Source organism: Clinocottus analis, unplaced genomic scaffold (genome assembly GCF_023055335.1).
Source record: "Clinocottus analis isolate CAN_PGR_092001 unplaced genomic scaffold, fCliAna1.0.p SCAF_22, whole genome shotgun sequence".
NCBI lineage: Eukaryota > Metazoa > Chordata > Actinopteri > Perciformes > Cottidae > Clinocottus > Clinocottus analis.
The window spans coordinates 8,329,386-8,353,042 of record NW_027175954.1 but is presented as its reverse complement, the minus strand read 5'-3'; the positions used below and the strand labels follow the sequence as shown (position 1 = coordinate 8,353,042).

The 23,657-nt window shown below is 39.5% G+C and overlaps 4 protein-coding genes across 5 annotated transcripts; 1 reads left to right on the top strand and 3 right to left on the bottom strand.

Moving 5' to 3' along the window:
* Positions 1-397: 397 nt before the first annotated feature.
* LOC137792825 (phosphatidylinositol 5-phosphate 4-kinase type-2 beta) lies at positions 398-9,965 on the bottom strand. The gene is made up of 10 exons (XM_068588581.1): positions 9,358-9,965; positions 6,669-6,766; positions 5,955-6,051; positions 5,664-5,816; positions 5,215-5,361; positions 4,317-4,355; positions 3,757-3,870; positions 2,608-2,869; positions 2,229-2,332; positions 398-1,525 (listed from the first exon to the last, which is right to left on the bottom strand). The coding sequence occupies exons 1-10, from the start codon at positions 9,499-9,501 to the stop codon at positions 1,445-1,447; spliced, it is 1,239 nt and encodes a 412-aa protein (XP_068444682.1). The 5' UTR covers positions 9,502-9,965; the 3' UTR covers positions 398-1,444.
* Positions 9,425-18,053, top strand: LOC137792829 (polycomb complex protein BMI-1-like). 2 transcript variants are annotated; one of them, XM_068588590.1, is made up of 9 exons: positions 9,425-10,079; positions 12,910-13,037; positions 13,413-13,509; positions 13,585-13,640; positions 13,734-13,863; positions 14,088-14,127; positions 14,248-14,346; positions 15,652-15,732; positions 16,843-18,053. In XM_068588590.1, exons 2-9 carry the CDS (start codon positions 12,920-12,922, stop codon positions 17,221-17,223), a joined length of 1,002 nt encoding a protein of 333 aa, XP_068444691.1. In that variant the 5' UTR covers positions 9,425-10,079; positions 12,910-12,919; the 3' UTR covers positions 17,224-18,053. The 2 variants fall into 2 exon arrangements, with proteins under 2 accessions (XP_068444691.1, XP_068444690.1); XM_068588589.1 differs by lacking the exon at positions 9,425-10,079 and adding an exon at positions 12,179-12,293.
* Positions 18,054-18,885: 832 nt separating this feature from the next.
* LOC137792834 (CDGSH iron-sulfur domain-containing protein 3, mitochondrial-like) lies at positions 18,886-21,336 on the bottom strand. Its single transcript, XM_068588594.1, has 3 exons — positions 21,064-21,336; positions 19,762-19,878; positions 18,886-19,690 (listed from the first exon to the last, which is right to left on the bottom strand). The coding sequence occupies exons 1-3, from the start codon at positions 21,148-21,150 to the stop codon at positions 19,505-19,507; spliced, it is 390 nt and encodes a 129-aa protein (XP_068444695.1). The 5' UTR covers positions 21,151-21,336; the 3' UTR covers positions 18,886-19,504.
* A 696-nt stretch (positions 21,337-22,032) lies between these two features.
* LOC137792835 (CDGSH iron-sulfur domain-containing protein 3, mitochondrial-like) lies at positions 22,033-23,588 on the bottom strand. The gene is made up of 4 exons (XM_068588595.1): positions 23,484-23,588; positions 23,283-23,408; positions 22,802-22,918; positions 22,033-22,299 (listed from the first exon to the last, which is right to left on the bottom strand). The coding sequence occupies exons 2-4, from the start codon at positions 23,358-23,360 to the stop codon at positions 22,111-22,113; spliced, it is 384 nt and encodes a 127-aa protein (XP_068444696.1). The 5' UTR covers positions 23,361-23,408; positions 23,484-23,588; the 3' UTR covers positions 22,033-22,110.
* Positions 23,589-23,657: the final 69 nt, after the last annotated feature.

The following is a 23,657-nucleotide window of genomic DNA, read 5'->3' as shown; positions in this document are numbered from 1 at the left end:
GAAAATGCTTCGGCCTGAAAGTAATACCCTACCAGGTTGTATTATGGGAAGTGTTGAATTTGAGTTTAACTCATACTTTCTTTTTAAAATCTCTCAGAATCCCAAAGTCCATGGAAGTACAGTAAGAAAACACAAAGTTCCTTTTATATAATTTGTCACAACCTTAACTTTGTTCAGTGACCTGTTTTTGCTTAATGGGATGTTTTCTGGCGTTTTGAAAGCCTCACTCCAGGTCCACTTAGTAGCCTTTTCCGAAGTTTTTAACTGCATCTCAGTCAGCCGTCGTAGATGGAGTTTGGTTAGTTGCCAAGGAGATAGATAGCTCAGTTAGCTTGTGACCTAAATAAAAAATCTTTTGTGAAATAGTGAGGTGCAGTTATTGAAAAAATAAGCAAAACAAGATAAAACTCCCTTTAATATGCAATGAATCATTTTCAAGTAACCTTTTTTTTTCTAATGTCTGGTAACAAAACAATACTGTATACAAACACAAAATTGCTACATTAATGTAAACAAGATATAAAAATGATCCTTATGGTAATAAAACAAGTATTCGCTGCAGAATTCCCCTTTTTATGTGAATTTCTTTTCTTAGACCAACCTCCACCAAGCTCACGGTTAAAATGTCAAAAATATTCATAAACAATATGGCAACGTAACATTCAAACACCAATTTTTTTCAGTATTTCTTTTTTTGTCATAACACTCAGATGCTAAGTTCAGTGGTTTGATGTTTCAACTTACTGGTGGAGTCTCATGTACACATCAGCCATGCATTTTTGATATTGCATTCATTAATACATCATTATATATTAAAGTGTTTATCCCCTGTTGTTCCAATTTGTCAGCAGTGCTTTTGATTCTTTTCTTGGTACTGAGAGAGAAGCCTGACGGCAACTTTAAAAGTGTTTGTCATGCAATCTGACCATTCAGCATCTGTGCAAGTTGTTTACATCTGTGTGTGTATTTGTGTCTAATAGAAATGATAAGAACAACGACGACAGAAACAGAAACCAAAAAGACTGTACTGACGGACTGTTAACTGCTGAAGCTGACACACTTGTTCAAGGCATTAGTGAGACAGTTTCCGTGCTGGCGTGAAGAGTAACAAGGTGCCTTTTTTTCAAAAGAACAGGGAGATTATCGGGATGTCATTCCGAATTCAGTGAGTGGTTTCATGAGTTTTTGCAGTCAGCTAGTAGATGAGGGAGCCCGGGAGGTGGTGGGGTGTGTGTGTGTTTGAGTGGGACAGTGTAACAGGCGCGGTGCATCCATCCTGCCAGACTTGTGCTGGCTGTAGGAGGACACTGGTAGTTTTTTTTTCTTCTGGTCGTAGAGAGGCAGGGGGAAAGAATGACCTACATCGAGGGGAAGGAGAAGAGAAACAAGTGCGTGACATTTGACAGATCTGACAGGAAGTGACTGGCTGGACTGGGAGATGAGTCTATGATAAGATGTTGGACATGAACTCGTAGAATCGTTTTGAGTACTGCTCCGGGTTCACCGTCGATATTTCAGCCCCCGCCTAAGGAACACAAACAAAAAGGTAACAAAATGAGATAGGTGGCATGAAGAAAATGCAATATAAGATACTTTTTTTTTGTTACAGCTGCTTTTTGCTGTATGATCCCTAATAATAAGAATGAATCATTCAAACTTAATTAGTGGTTGTGAAAAAACACACAAATTATGATGAAATTCTATAAATTTTTACTTTTTTATGGTATTGTTTATTAATTATAATTTTTGTCTACCCGTTCAGCCAATCACATTCTTCCAGTACCCCTGGGCAAGTTCAACAACCAAATTGTAGCCGGCTAGTTAGCTAAAGCATTATTATTGTTTAAATTTTTCTGAATCAAAAACTAGAACCTGCGGCTGAAATAAATACAGCTTACAATCATGTTGGAAAAAAAAATGTCTGCAGAAAAGAACCACATTTTACCACAATGAGTCACACACAGACTCACAATGTCAAAACAATACCAGCCACAAACAGGTACAATACAATAACTGGCTTCTCCTTTTATGAAGCTTAACACTACTACACATGCTACCTGGCCAGCCTTATATTGTATCTGATATCTATCTATCTATCTATAGATCTATATCTATATATATATATAGATATAGATAGATATATTTATATATATATGAATCTGTAGCCACAGAGAGATGAATCATGATGAATCTTGCATCATGCATAATATTGCATATTCAACACTCACCCCGTGTTTCACAGTTTTGGCAGCATGTGCAGCTTTTTTCTTTGCGTCATAGTGTGTGAGGATGTCGATGATAGCCATGAAGTATACTTCCTTCTTCACAGCACCTAGCACAAGGACAAGATTTACTTTCACCTGAAATTAGATATTATTATTTCTTCTTTGGGACACATTTCTACTGTTGTATGGGGACGGCCACTTTGACCATCAACCACTTTGAGTGCTCTTAATCAAACTAAACACATGTAAAAAATGTCAAATAAATCAAAGATAATGTTTATTTTCTTATTTCTTTACAGACAAGTTGTCATCTAACTAGCTGCGAATGCATCATTTAAAGCCAAGTTAAGTGAGTCAGATGAATGTGAAAGGCGACCCTCACTGTCGTAGCTCTTGAGTGCGTAAACGTCCACAGAGGCATCAAACTCCCCAGGGCCGAAGAATCCTCCACAGTTCAGAGGGTTTCCGGGACTGTCGGGAGGCGTGCCGAAGGAGCCGGTGAGCACACCTCCGCCCATCCCGTCGTTCTCGTACTCATCCTCCTCTCCTACGCCCTCCACATCCATCTCCTCCTGCTCTGCCCGCTCCACATCATGGATTCCCACCAGGAGACTGTAGTCCATGATCTTTAGAGTTGCCAGGAACTGACACACACACGCACACATAGAACACCCAATGTAACGCCTCGTTGTCACAGCTGCATTTTGAGGGGGGGATCTCGATCCGACAGGACTGGATTGAATAGACTGAAGCTTCATTCATATCATCAAGATTCAGACTACAATTCAACATTTGAATGCTGTGTAGCTTTTCTATTTATTTGAATGTCTATTCATTCTGTTTAAATATGCCATTTCTGCACAGTTCAGTAACACCGCTAGTATTAAACGGTCTGTGGAATGAGATTTCAGTAGTGGCTGCGTAGAATTATTTCAGACCTGTGTGATCCAAACATGTCCAAAAATGGCAATGCGTTGTAAATTCGAAAGATCAAAAATGTTTTATGAAAAAGAAATACAACGGCACAATAAATTACATTTATAGAAGTCTTTTATCATTTCTAATTTTCAAGGGTGATGACGTCATAAACAGCGGTGACAGACATTCAAAGCTTTATTTAAAAACCTCAATAGAAGTTTTGAATGTGAAATAAATCCGCTTCGAGTTGACCTAGATTAAAATGCTGAAGAATATGGCATATGTATTCATAGGAGCATCTTAAATAAACAAAAAATAATTTATGTAATAATGGGTATCTATAATTAGACAGCATTTACATTTTTTTCCAGCTTGCATTGATAATATATGTGTATTGCAGTAGAACCAGTCGTTACGTACTACAGTAATTACATTAATTACTCAAGTGACAGTATACATTTCCAATGGAAATCAAAGAAAAAGTAGAATATCACTCCCATCTTTTGTATTTGACAATTGTCAATGATCGATAAAACCGACAAAGTATTGAGGTTTGATAACCATCTTTACCCAAACAATACATAGTAATAAAAAACCTATATGTGTTTTTTACCTCTACATCACGTTTTAGCTTCTCCAAAAAGTACTTCTTGTTGTCATCTCCTATCTCCAGCTTCTGGCCTTCATTCAAGAAGTCGTTGTCTTTAAAAGTTGGGAGTTCTTTTGCCTAAAGAGAGGGGAATTTAATTGATGATTAGCGGTTACATGCAATATGCGGTTACATGCAATATACAGATACTACTGATAAGTGTTACAATTACACAATCATAAATGTAATATTGTGACAAATACATAGAGATAAGATCTAAATAAATGGTCTTTCAAATTATTTTTAGTTTGACAAGTTAGATAAAGTCCCATTCCAACAAAAGTCTTCTACTAATATTTCTTAGTACTCTACAGCGCATACTAACAAATAAAACAAGTACAACAGAGTATTACACACTGACCACATGAGGCCAGCGCAAAATGGTCCTAAGAAAATAAATCTGCTTACTTAAAACTTGCTTAATTTAGATGTCATTTGACAAGTTTGCCTTTGGGGTGAGCTAAGGGCGTTTATATTTGTCGCATCATGTCAGCAGCCGTCTCTGCACAGAAATAAAAACACACCTTCTCCTTGTCGCTGGCTTCCCTTGAGACCGTAGAACCCTGTAAATGAGAGAAAATGAGAATAAAAATAGAGTTCATTGAAAGCAGCTCAAGATACATCAGAGGCATTGTTGCATTTTACCCACTTTATCTCAGACAGTGTCTTTTCAAACTGTCAATATTGGAGCGGTAAGGTTGTTTTCTCCAGAGAAAACTAGGCAGGAGAAAAGGCTTATCCTATAAATCATTTTTTGTCAGCATTTTTTAGGATCGCTGTAATATTCCGCACAAACCTAGAATTCTTTATAGGTCTTTATTTTTCTTTTTTGAATTCAACGACATGTCCATTTTCCTCATCCTGTATGATCACTGCGAAATCAGGTGTTTGAACAATACACTTTAATTATAAAAACAAAATAAATTATCCAGAAATGGCAGTGCCGTGACTCTACTTTAAATGAAATCAATAAGATGTGTTCCCATTTTTTAATTTTAACGATACAAACAGAGAAAGCTGGAATGAGACAATGTTTAGCATTTCTGCTTGACTAATCTACTAATTGTTTGAGCAGTAAAATTAATCAGAAGTTGGTCTCCACCAATTACTCCTTAAATTTAACCTACTTTAATTATCTACTCTTGTCTCTATTTTTCATGTTATGTTGTGCTCTTTTTTTGAAAGTATTTCATGCTCATTATATTACATTATATGCATATTTCCCCTCAGAGGAGAGTCCTTCTACATGTCAGACATTGCTTTAAATAAATTGATAATGTATTTATACATTTTCACTTCATTTAATGAATTCAAAGAGTGTGAAGTAAGTAGTAATTAGTTGTACGGTTTTTAGGTTTATCCTGGAAAGATATTTATATGCGATACATGTCGGCGTAATGTAGGATCCCAACATGTCTATACCTTTAGGTCATATTTGCGGTGTACAGTGAGGCGATGGCTGAATACATTTCGGGTCACCACCATGTACGTCTCCACGCCGTCCACTGTTAGCCTGTACATGCCCAGAAACTGTGGGAGCAGCGTGTTGCCATGACACTCCACTATAAACTGGAGACAATCAAGGGAGAAGAGCAGAGAGTGTGGGAGTAAGGAATCAAATATACAATATGAAAACTGATTAAAACAGGACAAACCATTTACATGCATGAGCAACTTCAGATTAGCACAGCTTAAATTATGTTCACAGACTGAGGCTCCTAAATGTCTCCTAAAGTCCATCTATACAAAGAGTAAACATTTAGATTAAATATGAAATAACCAACACTCATACCCAATGTCTCAGCACATTACAGATATCTAACATATTTGTCTCTGTCTCTGTATGTCTCGTGTGAACAATGGACGTCTACCTGGTGATATTTTTTAAGGATGTTGTGCATCTCAGCAATATCCTCACTAGACACAGTTTTTATTACAAAGCGGTGATCGTAGCTGGACAGGAAGCGGTTGCCGAAGCGACCCTGGGAGTCGCTGTTGAGTGGGGCGCTCCTTGTTAGAGAGTTCTGCCAAAAGAAATACAAATAAAATCCAGTTATACTCTTAAATCAAAGTAGAAATTTCCCAAGACCTCGTTTATCAAAAAATAATTTAAATTTCCATCTTTAAAGTGTGTTTGTATCCTCAGAGCAGGAGTGCCTTACCTGGTAGTCCTGGTCATCAATGCAGAACCTCTCCCTCAGGTTTCTGAACACCATGGGACAGTACTCTTTGAACTTAAAGCGACTAGGCAGGTTTTCTCTGACAAGTAAAAGACACAAACAGTCAGTACAGCAAACAGGAGCTCATTACAAGGCTCATTATTGAAGACAAGGAAGAAGAAAAAGAAACATGTTGAGCGTTGACTTTATTTCTACTGGTGTGCACAGACAATAACACAATTCAGAGTTGACATTTACAGCTTTGAGCACAATTTTAAAATGCATTTGTGCTTCTTTTAGATGCTGCCTATTTGCAGGATGAGAACATTTAAAAAGAGTATAACATAGTCAAGTGAACATCAGGCATTTCAATCAACTCCTCATTTAAATTTATGACATGTTTCACGACCTGTATGTTTAGTATTTGTGTGTAAAGTCGCTTTACGGAACTTACATCCACACCAACCTTTCATCACCCCAAAACAATTATAGAGCTAATAAATGTCATGCAACTATTAATTCTGAAGACAACATATTATGGCCAGTAAGAGCAAGTCTCAATTTGTATTGTGATGGAATTGGATGAGAGAAAAAATCTGTAGCGATGAGGTGGAAAGTCAACTTTTAGAAATTACATCATCATGGTTTTAACTCTGCCGTTGATTTGATGGGGCCTTTAACAGACTGAGCTACAGTGAATAATCTTTAAGTACCTACTTGTTAAATAGGTGGTTGTCCACTTTGATCTTACTGTAGGCTTTAAAGTCATCTGGCATCAGCATTACTGGTACAGGCACATTACTTAACTCGTTCACCTGAGGGAGAGAAGTGAAAAAGAGAGAGATCAGACAAGAGTCCGACACTAATATTTCCACTTACAGACTATGAAAATGTATGATTAACAAATCAAAGTAGCAATATTGACATTTGCGATTCCCTTGTTTGAAAAGATGATTAAAACAGACTCCTGCACAAAATACTTGTGCACTTCCGGCCAAACAAATGAAGATGTGCTTTAAATCATCAAGAAACAGAGAAAAACTTGCTGCTCATCCTAAGAGCAGAGTTGTAAATACCTGAAACACACTTCAGTATTCAAAAACAATTTTTATTGTGGCCCAATCATCAAAAATCTCTACGAGCGTTTACCAGAGCAATCATTAACCCCGGGCCCTAAATTATTTAAATTTTAAATCAATAACATTATTCCAATTTAATAATGGAATAACAAAAATGCTGACTATGTAATCATCACATTTAACATAACTAATACATTATTGTCCTGGGGACTTTTGAAGAAGCAAACTATGAAAAATACAGAAACTTGTCAAACAATGTTACAATAAAAAGTGATTAACTACGTAGTGGTAACACATGGATAAACTAAAATGGGACAGATCATAGTCCTGGCAGTGCCTTTTGCCACTTTTATATATTCTCATATGTTCTTCCCATTTCGAAAGCCATCTTAAACTCCTAATGGTGAATTAATGTTAGTGCAATTAAAGTATGACGCCATTAAAACAGCTGCTTGATACAATAGTTAGTGAGCACACACTTACACAGATTCCAAGCTTAACTTCCCCATTCATAATATAAAAAACAATCTTATATATAGCCCCAAAGACAATTTTTTTTTTAAATATTTCATTCAAAACGGTTGTGGTTTGTACACTACAAGTATGGTTTTTGAATTAAGTTTTCAAAAAGATAACGTCAAGTCAGGCAGCTCCCTAGTGGAGGCCTGTTCATATGCATGAACTTGGATGCGTGCAGGGAAATGTTATGTATCTAAAAAATATTGTGTAACTTTAAAAAAGTTGGAAAATACGCCATTATTTCATCCTCTAAACACAAACTGACAGTGTGTGGAAGTGAAGTCTTGCAGCATAAACGCTAGGACACCATTAAAAATGCATACAACTCCTGACTGGAAGAAGAGGACTTTGATGAGAAGTCTGTTTGATGTTTTGAATCGACTGCCCACCCACACCTCAAATCACCAGGCCTGTGAGTTGCACCCTCACGCCCACTGCCAAAGTTCACCCACTGAATACTGGAGATTCTGCAGTGATAACCACATCATTAACTGCTTCCCTAATTCCTTGGTTTTTTTGCTTTATAATGCCATCTCATTTCACAGGCTAGCTAGTAATGGGATTACGTCTTGCAGGAATCAGTGTGGTTTGATCCAGCAACTTAAACACAGTCCCAGTGTCATGCAGTGTCTGTTGTCAGTATCTGCTGTCTGGGCAGTTAACCACCTTTAAATTAATATCAATTATATACAGACAACACTAATGTTCGTCAGAGGAGTCAGGTTACCACCCATTACTGTAACTTCATCACAAGAGTGGCAGTGCACTTTAAATAACACGAGGGAACAAAAAATAAAAGTGAAAACTACAAGCGTTTTCCCCGACTGTGCCAATGAACTTATGAGCCAGCCGGGTGTGCCAACAGGTGTGCCCTTTTATTTAGAGAGAGTACAAAAGGTTTCCACCCTTGACATATTGCTCACACCTGAGAAGCTGCTTTGCATGCATCTATTTAACTGTGTCCGTGCGGGTGACAACACAGTTACTATGTGCATTGCACATTAGGCGAACTGCAGGTGGAAACCAGCTCCATCCATCCACGGTGTCGAGTTTGCCCCTCGCTGTGTTTTACAAAGCCATGAGGCAATCTCGGCCAAAAGCGAATGCGATATATGGTCTACTGCTCGTTATTTATAGGGGAAATGAAGTGATGCAATAAACTGCAGCAGTAGGGACGCATGCACAGAGCATTGGAGCTGCAAATGCACGCTCAGAGCAGGTATATTCAAACAATGGGCGGGCTGCTAGTGCTGCAGCCGTGGGGCTGAAAATCAGTGTAACCTTCTGCTCTCCACGAGCCTGGCTGGCACACCCCTCCCACTCCATGCCTGCGCTACAGCCACCGCAGCTCACGACTTGGCTCCAAAACACTCCAGCACCCCTGCTATATGATGGCAGAATGTTAACGCTACGATCGCAGCGAAACCAAAAAAAATGCACAACATGCAGTTTTATTTATTTTTTCTTTCAGATTTTCACTCCACGGCTGCAGACGCTTAAAACAAGACGCACGTTAAATCCCTGGAACACGCACGCTTTGGGCAAAGCAAACCGCGGCTAGCTAGAGAGTCAGTCAGCTACAAACTGTGTGACAACGACCAGCTCAGTGCAGATATCTGTCCAAGCACACCATAGGTACGTGGCGAATAACCACGAAACAAGACACCGAACAGGGTCGCCTGAGAACATCGCAGACCGCCTGACAGATGAGGGCAGCTGGATAACGAGCTAACAGGCGAGCTAAATCAAAACAGCAGCATAAACAAACCCGCTTATTGGCGACAATGAGACGTTTAACAGGAACTTACCGTATGGTTGACGCCCCACATTAAAACGCTGAGAATGGGCTCGCTTGCACGGAATAATTTCACTTTCTGTCCTATAAAATGCTTCTTTTTCGTCTTGGTTTTGCTCGCGCTGACGGGCGCTGCGCTGGTGCAGTTGGATGACATGTCTCGGGGATTCAGGGGATGCAAGACGGCACTCGCTGTCGTTCAACACGCAACGCACAATTCGGAGAGTTAAGAGCTTTAAAAAAAAAATCTACAAGTGCATCGTGCTCGTCGTCCAACTCGCAGCGAGTCTCTGGGTCTAGGTTGGGAGTCAGCGATAGAGCATTTTGCGCCCCGTCACCACCCTTCCTCCTCCCGAGCAGGCCGCGGTGGAGTCCAGAGAGAGAGCAGCTAGCCGGCCATCAAGCTACAACGCAGCCGCTCTCCTAAAACCAGTGAGTGACCCGGAGAGGTGAACACACGCCGGGCAGCTCCTCTCCTTTTCCCGTTAGCGTGTGTCGCACACAACTGATGTGATGCTGTTTTATTTGTTGGTGAGTAATCCCATCATGATGCGCCTCAGATTGTTGTCAGTCACCAACCAGTTCGGGGTCTCCTCAAGATGGCGTCTGTGTGTTGATCTTAACGGTCAACAGCGCACCCAGCGGGCCGCGGCGAGAACTACAGGGGTTCCCGTCCCTCAACCTGGACCAGGACCAGGACCTGGATTACCCCACAGGACGAAAGGACTGATCCATGTTAGTGGTTGGAGTTTTCATACTTTCATCATTCACTTAAGGGTTCAGTTATATTTTAATCCAAGTCAATTAGCAAGATAAGGGTGGGAATGCTGGCTTTAAATATAGTCTAAAAACAGTAAAATATCACTGTAAAACACCAAGTGTTGATTTTATTTACAAATGTTGTTGTTTAATATCCCCACAGGTTGCTCAAATGCCAAAACTACATGATAAAAATAAATAAATACAGCAGACGAGAGCCCAGTATTCTCAATGGTATATCCCTATAACAGCTGTTGCACTGAAACATGTAACCTTTCATGAGAGATTCAACCTGCATAAAAAGTAGTTTTAGGTTGGTCAAAGATTAATAGATGAGATGTGAGTGCTTTAGAGACAAAATGATGATAACAGCTTATCTTCTGTATTTAGAAAGGCCCATGCATCTACACTTAAAGATTTTACACTTAAAGATTTTACCATTATATGTTTAATTATTTGACAGGTCACAATAAATGATGTCCCAGTTTATACTGTTGGCAGACCAGCTGATTTGATAAATTAGAAAATAAAACAATGTTAATGACAAACTTCCTCACATGATTCTTCAAAGGGGTTAAGGCAAATTGTAAATAATGTAAAGTCTAATTAGTCTTCTCTTTACTAACTGTTTATTGCCAACAATACAACAATTCATCACTGTTTGATGATATGATGAAATCGGAAATTGAAACGTCAACCCTCCACCAATTTTATAACTGTGGCAAAATTGACTTGCCACATTTGTGTGAAGCTGGGTCCAGTCTAACAAAATAAACCTGATGACGTCAACAGGGGCCGGTGGTGTCATCAGGGTTATCTCAGCTTCAGCTTGGACATTACAAAATAATGTAAAGAATATACTTAACAAACAGGGGACAAGAGAAGGGTGTTTGTTTAAAGTCAGTAGCTCTGCTTTAAATTGGACCAGTTATCACTTTTGAATCCCACAACTTTATGGAAGATACATATTAAATTACTGGGGTAATTTTTAAAACCTACATGTTTTTTTTTTTCTCATGCTCCAGACTGCACCATCTAAATTTACCGGAATAACATTTATCTGTAGCATATATTTTTCTTCACCCCCTTGATGAAACAATTTTTTCTTGCATTTCATAGTTCTCAAAGAACTATTCTGTAACAACACATTTTTTGTTGTTTCTTGTAGCTTCTAGCATGCAGTCACCATGTACCCCTGTGCATTGTTTGACCTGTAAAATGTCCAGTCAGTCAGCTTTTATCATAATACACTACTTTACATCACTCATTCATTTTGTAAGATGATCCCTGGACGGTCACAAAAGCTTTGATGTTCTTTGTAAGGGTATACTGACTCTTCGTACAGTATTTTGAGTTAAGCTGCCCTTTTATACTGTTGTTATATATTTAGTTTTCTGTCTGCAAATATGTGCTGCTTTTATTAGTTACAATGTTAGCTGGAAAAGAGGCTCTCCAATCTAAGATTGAAATAGATAAACGTGAATTTATTACATGATATAAATGGAAAAAACATATTGAAGCTTGTATTTCACCTGATACATACAAATGGATTCAGCATTTATGTATTTTATCATGCATCCATATATTTTTCCAGGAGTATACGTTTTCCATCACTTTATCATTATTTATTTAATATATTACTATCCATTAATTTACAACTTGATTCATCGTTTCTTCTATTAATATACGAACTAAAAATTATAATTGTTTTAATAATTGTATTAAAACAGCAACATTTAATTGGAGCAAGCCGTGCACATTTCTAATTAAATTCCAGACGTCTTTGTGGGACAACCCATAGCTTGGGCCCCGGGACAAGAGGCCTGCAGGCCTTTCAGACAACATCATTTACAATCTGAGAGAGACAAACCGAGGGCGTGGCTTATCTCTCTCGTCTGCAACGTATTGAAATAAATCAATTAACAACGGTAAAATAACAATACAAAAAAAAAGAAGAATGTGATGGCGGGCCCATGCAGGCTAAATGGATGTGTAAAAAGTCAGCAGGGCCTGATACCCAGTATGCCCCGTGAACAAGGCGACAAAATAATATCACGTGATCCAAAATGGGCAGTCCTCTGACGGTGCTGAAAAAAGCCATTTTCTGGCGCTGCTGCAAATTCTGTCCAAGTCCAAATAATTTACCTGGATCCTCGTTGGGAGGAGAGGGAAACTTTTATGTCTAATCAGGTAGGAACGAAGCGTCGCTGATCGCTGTTTATCGGGCACGTCGCGCCGCTGTTTGCTGAGGCGCACACAAAGTGCACGGTGTCACATTTTGAGCCTCTCTTGTTCGCCTCCTGATACAGCCCTGTCAGTGAATTTAAGATGGCTGCTTTTGTGTACCAGTGTGATTTTCTGTGGCTGTGCACCCCCATCAATGTTGGTGTTTTCTCTGGATGTGTTTGCTTGTGCTGCCCGGTCGGACGGCGGCTCTCCGGGGAAATGGAAACGCTCTTTGTTGGTCCGCTGGTCGAGGAGCGGAGCTGATGCACAAGATGAGGCCACTACAGGGGCGATGCAATAGTCGGCTGCTGTGTACCAGCACACACAGCCTGCATTTAGCTGCACGACTCTCTGCTCTCCACACGTTATTACTCGCTACAACATGCCATTACAGTTGTATTTGCTGGCCGGGAGCTCTCTTTGTTGTGGTTTCACAACCTGCTGTCCCAAGGACGAGCTGCAGACATTGTCTGAGGGGAGCACTGAGGCAGCCACTTAGTGACCATATGGGAAAGACCATCATTTACATCGGCTCCTGTGTAACCAGAACCTCTCGTGTTGTTATTTGTTTCCACTGCAGATCTGTCCAGATGGATAAAATGCAGCCCAACCGGATTAAAATCACAGATCTGAATCCACACCTCACATGTCCACTGTGCGCTGGCTACTTAATTGATGCTACGACCATTGTAGAGTGCCTGCACTCCTGTAAGTTCCTCCCATGAAAGCATTGCCTTACACTGCCTAGCATGCATGAATATTGTTTCTATACACTCCATCATGACATTATATTTTCTAACTATCTGCATATCTGGCAGAGCTGCTCGTGATGTGGCGAGGAGGTGATTTTGAGTCACACACTGGAGCTCCACCTTAATGTTCATTTTTGAAATCAGGCCTTTATAAAGCCTGCTTTAGGGAACATCTGTGTGCACAATAATAATGTTAACATTCACATTCATGTTGGCATTGAGCATGAGATTTTGGTTCTCCTTTAATGTAGAATCCAAAGTAGTTTAGTATTATTAGATTGCACATGGACATGTTTTAACGTACGTCTGTGTCCTTTCTCTCGCTGTACAGTTTGTAAAACTTGCATTGTTGCCTTCCTGGAGACAAATAAGTTCTGTCCTCGATGTGACGTTCAGGTCCACAAGACATGTCCACAGCTCAGCATCAGGTAAGTTAAGATGCTTTATGATGGGTATAAAAGGATTATTGTGCTTATTAACAGTGATTTACTTTTCTTTTCCAGGGCAGACAAAACTCTACAAGATATTGTTTATAAACTTGTACCAGGGTTATTCAAAGGTAAGACTGTGTTTCTTGAAGAAAGCGCTTGTCATAAGTTCCCATTTTAGGATGCATTTCTTTGCTAATGGACCCGTATATTTCTAAACACAGATGAGATGAAACGGAGGCGGGACTTCTACGCAGAGAATCGTGTGCTGGAACCGGGGGAAGTGGTGGAGACGTTTAACATAGCAGAGGATGAAATCATCAGTTTGTCCATACAGTTCTACGAGAGGAACAAGCAAGTCAATTATTTATCAGATTTTACAAGAAAACTGCAGCGTGAGAGATTTCTAAACAATGCAATGTAACTATCTGATCATTCACACAGCAAACAATAAAGAATAATTACTTAAATATATAACTAAGGAATAAGACCTGTGTGAATATGGTTTTCTATATGTGTGGAAATAATCTTTAATTATTACTTGACACCTTTTCTTTGTATTACATTTTTCCCTGCAGAAATAATGAGAGGCAGCATTCAGAGTTGGAAGGAGACAAGGTGAAGCCAGATTTTTAGTTAAAGCAGTAGTTGAAGCCTACAGTCTTCATGTTGAATGTGGTTTTCTGGTCTTCACCCTGGTTTTACATGTTCCCTCTCTGCTCTTGTCTTTGTTCTCAGTCCAATGGCAAACGTTTCCTGCAGTGCCCAGCAGCCATGTCCGTCATGCACTTGGCAAAGTTCCTCCGAAGCAAGATGGATATTCCCAACAACTATCGGGTAAATCAACACTTCACCCAGACACAGCAACTCGCGCTGTATTGATCTCGTGTGGGAAATGTCATGGTTTCGACACAATAATATAAATGTCTTGTGTAAAATGTATTTTAACTCTCAAGTAATGTGATCACAGTTGTTAACACTGTAACAAAGGTGGGGCAAATTCGGTTGCATGCATTTATAGAACAGTCAGTACTTATGTGAGCTGTCGGTGCCACATGACAAATAACAGTCCAAAAGAGAACAAATTGCTACATAAGCGTTAAAGATGAAACAATTTCAGCCAATAACTTCACTACTTTCACTGCTCTCCCCAGTCTTGTTTTTAGCCGTGGCAGCTGTTTTTAGTGAAAAAGCTCTGATACACGTAATAAGCAAAGTAAGCTGCTAGCTGGTGAGCATAGTGAAGCACTTGACAGCTAAAGAGCCAGATGTTTTTCTCAGGAGTTTGTAGAGACTAAACCAGGGTTAAATATTGGACTCCAAATTAATGCTAATTTCGCTTCATATCTGTTGTACGTGTAACCATAATAACTTTATGAGGTGATGACATGTCATTATTGTGCAGTATGTTCCGTTAGTCACAAAAAACTCAACCAATTAAAACTGCTTTTAGATATTTCTGGGTAAAGAAGAAAAGATTGGGATGGGTCATAAGCAGGAGAAGGACATGTGTGAAATATGATGACAATGTTCCATTAGGTGTACAATAACTGTATCAGTATTATTACTAGTTACAACTGTGCATGTGTAACAGACTTGTTCAGGACACAGAAGAAGTCGGCTCCGTTGAATTTTTCTAGCACTTGTTTATTGTTCTGCAGAAGACAACACACATACATTTCCTTCCAGTCTGTCTCCACACATGAACCTCCTAAACACACAGAACAACGTACACAGGGAAAATATATGACAAGGCAGCCGAATATAGACAGTACAAATGGCGCCAAATAAAAACATCCACAAAACACGCACTTCTACCGTCCAAACTATCAACACAACAGCTGGATACCGCGAGCACATCAGTGACCACCACCGTGTCCAACAAACGTTTCAAAAGAATAAAACAAAACAGTGCGACATATTCTCCCTACTTCTTACCTTCAACGGTAACTCACTTTTGTGAAAGTAAGACGGAACTACGGAAGCCGAGGAGGTGCAGAAAAGGCAAAACGCAACCTCCGCAGGAAACAGACTCAACTTTTCAAAATCTTCCAAATGAAGAAATCTAAACATTTTCAAGTGAGGATCTGGCAGATGGTGGTTTGCTGCTGGTCACATTGTGTTTCTAAATGTGTGTTACAGGTGGAGGTGTTGTATGGAGATGAGCCCTTGAAGGATTACTACACACTAATGGACATTGCCTACTTTTACGAGTGGAGAAGAGTGAGTGGCAGTTTTTTACTCCTTTGACTGTGGACCACAAATGATGTACCATTATCACTCTTGTGTTTCATTAAACTAGCATAATTACCTTTTCATCCCCTTCTTTGTAGTGTCTCCAGGACGTTTACATATTAAAAATCACGTTTTCCTAAATTGATGATGTAACGGGCAGCAAATGTGAGCTGTTCATGTGAACATATGGATGGATGCATGGAAGGAAGTCTTTGGTTTTCGAGGGAGATACTCTGAAACACATATTTTCTTATATTATGCTGACATTGTTGAAAACAACACATTTTTAGTGTTTTTTTCTTTTTTTTCACCCCCATTTCAGCAGTTTTTGTTTTGTATGTTTCTAATCAATGTATCTGCCACCATGGTATGATCTTCTTTAAACATTTGCTATGAGCTTCCTTGTTGTATTGACGTGCTCCTAGCTTGTAACCGTGATATTTGAACTTGGGTATGTTAAAGGGTGAGGTATTCTATGTTTTTGTTATTTTCAACAAATTGAAAATACACTCACAACCTTTCCATCAAACCCTCTTTGTGGCTTTCAGCCCAGGCCAAATCATTTTTATTGAATCTGTGATTCTTTAAAACTGGTCAAACTGCTGAGTAATTTCCTAGTGCACCAAACAGGTGTTTGTTTGGGACTATTTTAATCTATGTGCAGATTAAGGCACAATTTGGTGCTCTTGAGTATTTACAGCAGCAGCACATTGCTCATGTCACCCAGTGCAACGCTGTGGGTCATTTGAGTGTTTTAATAGTTTTTTAGTTCTAAAATAAGCTCTGTGGCGAACAAAAAAAATTACACTTAAATGTTTTGTTCAGCAAAACAATCTTCACGAACCACTTGTATGATTTTTTTGTAAGTGTAAATGCAATCGGCAGAATTAAAAAGCTAATGTTAAACCAGAAACAAATTACAGCAGAATGCATGTCCACAAAGCTAGTATTCAGCGTGATGACGTTTTATAGTCTCTTTAACCCACTTGTTAGCAACCGGCTTTTTTCAAGACACATGTTCATTTTAGGCATTTTATCTTTATAGATGTTTTGCTTAATTATAAAAGCTGATCTCCTATCCTGTGTACATCTGTGCAGACTGGACCCATCCCCCTGCAGTATCTCGTCAAACCCACCCGGAAGCGCAGGAGGCCACCCCAGTCCGCCGCCCAGGGCCACTCCGATGGTGTAAACACCAGTCCGACATCGGAGAGCGACTCCCAAAGTGACAAAGTCCACAGTCCTGCTGCAGCCCAGCCGCCCAGAGCCTCTTCACAATCCAGCCCTGCATCTCACAACCTCTCTCCCGCTATCCAAAGCTCCAACGGTACCACTGTGACCAACAACACTCAGCGACACACTCTGGCCTCCAAACAGGCCGCCAACACACGGAAGGTGACTGTCAACGGAACGAGCGCTGGGGCTGGCAAAGAGGAGACAAGAGGAGGCGACAAAAGTGGTTTGCCTCCGACGACCTAACGTGTATACAGGACAGCGGGGAGGACAGTGTTTGAATTGCTCCCTTTTTTCTTTCTAATTGGAGAGAAAAGACAAGCTTGAGCCTTCTGGACAAACAGAAGGCCGATTACTGTTATCGTCTTTCATAAGGAAAGACTGAGAAGTGCAGCCAAATAGACACTTGTATGTATGTGCGTGCGTGCGTGTGTGTGTGTGTGTGTGTGTGTGTGCGCGCGCGTGTTTATGTGTGTTAGACTAGAACAGTGCACACATACAAACTGTACAGTATGTATCAAATGTGAGCATGTGTGCATACATATGTATAAACTTATCTTTTATACAAGATATTGTAATCGTTTTGTATTGTATATGCAGTGGGTCTGTTTCATTTCCATACTGTAGTTCCATCAATGTTGATTTGGCTCCATAACACTTGAGACAAAATGCTGAAAGGCATTGCAGTGTTCAACACTGCAGGAGTTGGATGTAAAGAGAAAAACAGTCAAGTTAATAACTCATTTATAAGTGTCCAGTATAAGCAACTGCTCATCAGGTAACAGGTACATTACATTAAACTGTTGATGCACTTTGTCAAGGCCAGATCACTCAATCCAATAAGTATTTTCCAACAGGAGAAGCATTTATATTAACAAAGTTCCAAGCACTACCATGCTCGTAAGCAGATGTTTTTCAGCAGACCATGTTCTTTCTCATGGCAGTCGAAGAGCTCAAAAGGGATTTTTGGCCATGTATGTTGTAGTTCCATAAATTTCAACATTCCTTTTGTTTTCAACAAACAATGATACTTTTTTATCAGCCATATGTGCATGTTTTAGGTCAATAAAATGTTTACTTACTAGGTTTTTCTGACCTGGCTGTCCTGTTTCTGAGTCTCTGAATGTGAAAATGGAGCTTTAAAAAAAGCTTTGTGTGACATTTGATAACAGCTTATTTTCGCTGGCATTTCTCACTGGGAGTTACCCTGTGTGTGATGACCTTAAATTGTTAATGTTACGCCGTTATCTTGGTAGAACACGTGGTGTTTATCTCCCCTATAATTTTTTTTATTTAGATTTATACATTCAGAACATCAAACCACGAATTTGAAGTAATAAACTGAACAGACTAGAGATAAACATGCCATAATGTATGTTACTGTTTCCCAACCCTTTTTCAGCAATAAGATTTCCTTTATTGGCGAGTTGGGCTGGTCTCTCTTTTAAAATGATAAATGCATATGATAAAAGTCATGTGATGAATAAAAGGCCAAAGCCCTTGCCTATCAGAATTAATTTTAGACGGGTGTTAAATATCAGCACAAACCAAAAATGTAAAAGGCATTTCTGTCAAGTTACTTGAATTTCACTCAAGCAGCCCGTTCTGAATCTCAACACGTGATTTTGGCAGATCTTCACGGTGTACATGTGCAGCAAACTGCCAGTACCTCACAAGCACAGCCACCTGCTGGATAAAACAGTTCTCTTTTCAAAATGTTTTCCAATACATGCAGTACATCACATTCTCAATGTCAAGCCTCTGAGTAGAGGAAAGTTAGTTCACAATATTACAGGGCTTTATCATTTATTTTTGTTTGTCTTTATATGTCACCATAGACCGGTTAACCCAATTCAAGTGACCGTTTTCTTTCTTTTTTTTTTTACAAACAAAACAATCTCTCAAAGGTTAAACAGGAAGATAAAATGTAATTTTATTTATGAAGAAGAAGCTCATTGGCTTTGACAGACTGTAGTTACACGGTATCACACATTCACACTGATTATTGGACTAAATTGTACATTGCTTCATGAACACGCTTCACAGTAGAATTTCGACACGGACAGTCATGGCTTGTAAAACCGTTCTATAGGTCATCAAAATTAAACCATAATAGGAGTCAACCCCTCTTTAACATCCTTATATGGACTTTAAGTACCGTTTACATGCGGAATTGCCCAAAATGGCCTAATAAAACAAAGATCTCGTAGCCTCCTCAATATAAATAGTATGTCCAAAGCTCTCTTTTCACACAAATCTCTATTATATCACAAAATATATCGGCCGACCCTGTTAATGCAACCTCGTCTCTCCTATTGAAAAGACAAAGCAAGAAAAACTGAAGTTGTTGACTGTGGTTTTAACATAGTCATCCCCACTTTTCTCCATCAAGCACAGAGGAATACAAACAAAACAAGATTCAAGCACTTATCAGAGCGCTGCTATGATAAAGTGCAAGAATGTAAAATAAAATGTGAGTGCAACAGCAACATAAATACTGAGTTCAAATTTCTCTCAGTTGTTCTTTTCACGAGTCCGTTTGTTCATGTAATGTGGCAGAAACAATGAAGTCCTGCTTGTGCGTGCCGTCACAGTAAGGTGGGTTGTTTGAATACTTGCAACCACACAACCAAACTGTAACGTCTTTCTCGGGGACAAAGCGTAGCGGGGACAAGCCTTGGGCTTTGATCTTGTGGGCTCCGTCGCAGAAAGGCTGAAAGACAAAGATGTGTTTAGGGAATATGTAGAACTTTAGACAGGAATGGAATCAGAGGCTGGTTTTACCTGATTCTTGCTGTGTCCACAGGTGCACCATGAGTAACGCTTTTCACCAACTAGCTGCACCTTGAAAGGCTTCTTGGAGGGAACAACCGGTTCTGGAGGAATTGTGGAGAGCTGGACCTGTGTACAGAGGGTCATAAGAGTGCTCGGTTGTATTTAAAGATACTGTAGGGTGCAAACCCTCCACTTAAACTACATGTTCTTGTCTTGTATTATAATAAAAAAAAAAATTAAAAAAGGTGGTCAAAGTAAAAGTAAATACATACTGAATTATTTATTATGAAAAATACTCTGTAATGTTCAGAGTATAATAATGACTTTAGCATTAAAGCCCCTTACACAGCAAATCATCACTTATCTGGCCTAATTAGAGCTCTTCTCGGAACTGTGTGTGCATGTACAGGCTCTGCTTCACCAACACACCTGACTCCCTGGTCTGTTTTGTTACACCAGTGAAGGTGGGACAACTTTAACAACTGTTAGGAAAGTTTGGTAATTGTCTCCCTAAGCAAGACTTTAGTTAGCTGGCAGTAGAAACACCTGTATGGGTGTGCAAACAGGGTGTTAAAGTAGTATTTTTTTAACTGATGCCTGCATAGTTAAAATGCTCAAGGTGTATTATTATTATTTTTTTTATCTAACCTCTTGTCACATTGAAGATAAGCTGAGCATGAGCTCAATATTCGTCACAAGACACCAGACTCCATGTTTTCAAAAGAGTCAAAGCTGTGACCATGTGTCACCAAACTAACACTGCATTGTCAACCAAGCCCAGACAGACAAAGGTGGAATAAGACTATGCTTACCCACAGCTGAGCAGAAGCTGGTGGGTGTAACAAGGGGAGTGGCAATTTCCCCCACTGCGGGACTAATAAAGGAGTGATTTATCTTCAATTCAATTCAAGTTTATTTGCTAAAGAGGGACAATGTACATTAATGAACACTTAAAATTAAAATGTAAATGCACCCAATTCCAGCCGCAAGGCTGATTTCCATTGCCTGTCCCCCTGCCAGAATGTACAGGCTTACTATTATAAGTGTCGTGTTTATATATATATATATATATATATATATATATATATATATATATATATATATATATATATAGTACTTATTTGAAAACGTGGCAAGTTAGAAATCAAGAACTCAAAATTGTATTCAGGTCTCCAAATAATAAAGAACACTTTGTCGATAGACGTGTATCTAGGTTACAAGACCTCACGTTAGATAACGTTACTTCAGAAACGCAGGGGCCGTTAGCCCAGAAATATCATAGGCAAGGGTAAACATTAGGACTTAATTTACCTTGGAACCTGCCACAGCTGCTTTCCAAGGTTGTCGCAGGGTTAAATGGATCCATTTGTGATCTAATTTGGTCACCAACGTGTTCATGTTATCAACCTCAGCTGCTGCTCAAAGTCGGGCGCACTTAAAACAACCGTGGACGTAAAGTCACAATTGCTGTACAGCTACAGGGAATAGAAAATGAAAAAACAAAACCCTCTAAGAAACAGAAAAGCGTATCAATACAAATACTTTGTAAACAGTGCTAAATGTGACAGCCTTAAAACGGACGAATGTAATTGGCGGACTCGCTTCCGGTCGAGTCACGTGTTTAAAGCTGAACCAATCCTGAGGCCGATGTCGGCCGCACAAGTAATTTCCTCGGTACTTATTTGTTTCTTGGAATTTGGGGACTTGTAGTGCAGTTTACGTTTCATATTTAGTTTTATACAGTGCCCAAAAATGTGACCATACAAATACTGTTAACACATTTAAGAGAATGCTAGCGCTATAACCTGTTCACCCTTCTGCTGCCTGGCAAGAAATAGACATCAACTGTCGCCATATGATGTGTGTTTGTGTACAATGACAATAAATTAACGTTGTGACCTTGAACGACCACAAACCACAACAGTTATGGTCTCATTTTAACCTATGCAGATGTCTGTCTGAGCTTTGTGCAGATCTTTGTTGATCTCGCACATCTTGCTCTGACTGAAACAATAGTCAACAGGAACAATTTAAGACAGTTGAAAGAGGTAGTTTTATTTGTTTTTTGTGTGTGTAGTTTTCTACTTGTTGGTGGAAGTGACCCATCTTTGTTTTGACATTCTTGGGCAACTGCTCAGAGGAACTTATGGTTTTGAACAGCTGCTGCAGCTGGACACTTCTGACTTTAAGTACTTAAAAAAAAAAGAGGGTTTTTTTGCACACCACATGTCACCACAATCTTTTCAGGCATGTTTAATTGGTATACAACATTGTGTTCAAATATATTTAAAAAACAATGTAATATGCAAATAAAAAAAAGACAACATAATTACACTCACACATTACATTTACTGGACTTCATTTAAAGACACCTTTTATCGACTTCATTAAATCCTGGAAGATGACCCGGAAGTGTGAGCCGTCACAGTATGGTGCACCTTTGGTTTGCTTACAGGCACAGAGCATGACCGTCCTGTCTTTGTCAGGGGTGAAGCGTAGAGGAGCGATACTCGGAGCCTTTGACTTGTGAGCTCCATCACAAAAAGGCTGACAAAGAGAAAAAGGTGTGGAGACAAAAATACATCTTTGTTAATTACTTCATTTAATATTCCTGTGGCCATTTTAAAGTTTTATTCTATTGCAATGTTAACTCATTTAGGTGTGGCACTTACAGGGCCCAACTTAAAAAAGGGATTGTTCAGATTTGTTGGAGGGGTATGAGCTACTTATACATAGTTATACTTATACAATGCTGGTACTCATGTCTATTTCTCCAAACTGAGACAAGTAAAAAGAACAAGACTATTGATAACGTGAATGCTTTTCCTGCAATGACAACTTAATAATCTGTCATTGGAAGAAAAGAAAAAAATACAACCCTGTTGTCTGTTCATATAGATCTTGTGTTATACTAACCATGATTTCTAGGTATGTAGGAATGTAAACAGGACAAAGACGGCAGTAAATAAGCTGTGCTTCTACATGCCTGGCTTCCTTATTTTAGCCCCGGTGCCTCTGAAAGTTGAACCCTATACACACACACACTCACCTGTTTCTTGCTGTGTCCACAAGCACACCAGGCGTAGCGTTTCCCAGCAGTCACTTTCACTCTGCAGGGCAGCCGGGCTGCAGCGACAACCTGTGTGGACTGCAGGCAGAAGTGGACCTGCAGACAGATCAACTCATCACAACTGAGAACTGTGTAATCACTCAGAGGAACATTTGTGCGTGCGTGCGTGCGTGCGTGCGTGCATGCGTGTATGTATGCATGCATGTCTATAGATATATCTATATATCTATATATCTCTATATCTATCCATCTCAGAATACAGTTCTTGGACAGCTCAAAGTTGAGCCAGTAGGTGTCGCAATTTGTGTTGGGTTTGAAAAGAAATAAGGAAATGTAACAGACACTGGCTGTCTTAACATGACCCTGAAATACTCCATCAAACGTGATGAGTAAAGAACAGAGGTCAATTAACATTGCACATAGTGAGACTTTAGTGTAACATTAGACAATGATCGCTCACCATGGACGAGGAAATTGGTCGTCTGCAGGTCTGCGTCCATCCTCTTCGTACTGCGACTATAAAGCTGGTCGTGTTCATTTCGGATTCACGTGAAACAAGTCCAAATATACTGCACACCTGAGAAAACTACAGGATTTCACAAATAGCTGCTTCAGAAAACGTAGGAGGCTTTCCCTATAAAGTTGCAACATGGCTACTCACCGACAGCGGAAGCCACTCCTTCGTAATTTCCAACTCACGCCCTCCCTCCTCAGACACTTTAATTGGTTACAATAAAAAAGGTATAACCCACTAGTCAAAACTGGCAAGTATATGCTTGTGATATTAGTCATTAAAAAAAGGTATGAATTAATTATCACGTTCCTCTCTACTCAA

Coding starts and splice junctions, on each gene's coding strand:
- LOC137792825 (XM_068588581.1), bottom strand. CDS start 9,501: ATGTCATCCAACTGCACCAGCGCAGCGCCCGTCAGCGCGAGCAAAACC. Junction 2,870..3,756: donor AGCTAAAACGTGATGTAGAG/GTAAAAAACACA, acceptor TGTGTGTGTCAG/TTCCTGGCAACTCTAAAGAT. Junction 2,333..2,607: donor CGCACTCAAGAGCTACGACA/GTGAGGGTCGCC, acceptor TCCTTGTGCTAG/GTGCTGTGAAGAAGGAAGTA.
- LOC137792829 (XM_068588590.1), top strand. CDS start 12,920: ATGGATAAAATGCAGCCCAACCGGATTAAAATCACAGATCTGAATCCA. Junction 13,038..13,412: donor TGTAGAGTGCCTGCACTCCT/GTAAGTTCCTCC, acceptor CTCGCTGTACAG/TTTGTAAAACTTGCATTGTT. Junction 13,864..14,087: donor CAGTTCTACGAGAGGAACAA/GCAAGTCAATTA, acceptor TTTTCCCTGCAG/AAATAATGAGAGGCAGCATT.
- LOC137792834 (XM_068588594.1), bottom strand. CDS start 21,150: ATGAACACGTTGGTGACCAAATTAGATCACAAATGGATCCATTTAACC. Junction 19,879..21,063: donor CAGCTGTGGCAGGTTCCAAG/GTAAATTAAGTC, acceptor CTCTGTACACAG/GTCCAGCTCTCCACAATTCC. Junction 19,691..19,761: donor GTGGACACAGCAAGAATCAG/GTAAAACCAGCC, acceptor TTTGTCTTTCAG/CCTTTCTGCGACGGAGCCCA.
- LOC137792835 (XM_068588595.1), bottom strand. CDS start 23,360: ATGAACACGACCAGCTTTATAGTCGCAGTACGAAGAGGATGGACGCAG. Junction 22,919..23,282: donor GACCAATTTCCTCGTCCATG/GTGAGCGATCAT, acceptor ATCTGTCTGCAG/GTCCACTTCTGCCTGCAGTC. Junction 22,300..22,801: donor GTGGACACAGCAAGAAACAG/GTGAGTGTGTGT, acceptor TCTCTTTGTCAG/CCTTTTTGTGATGGAGCTCA.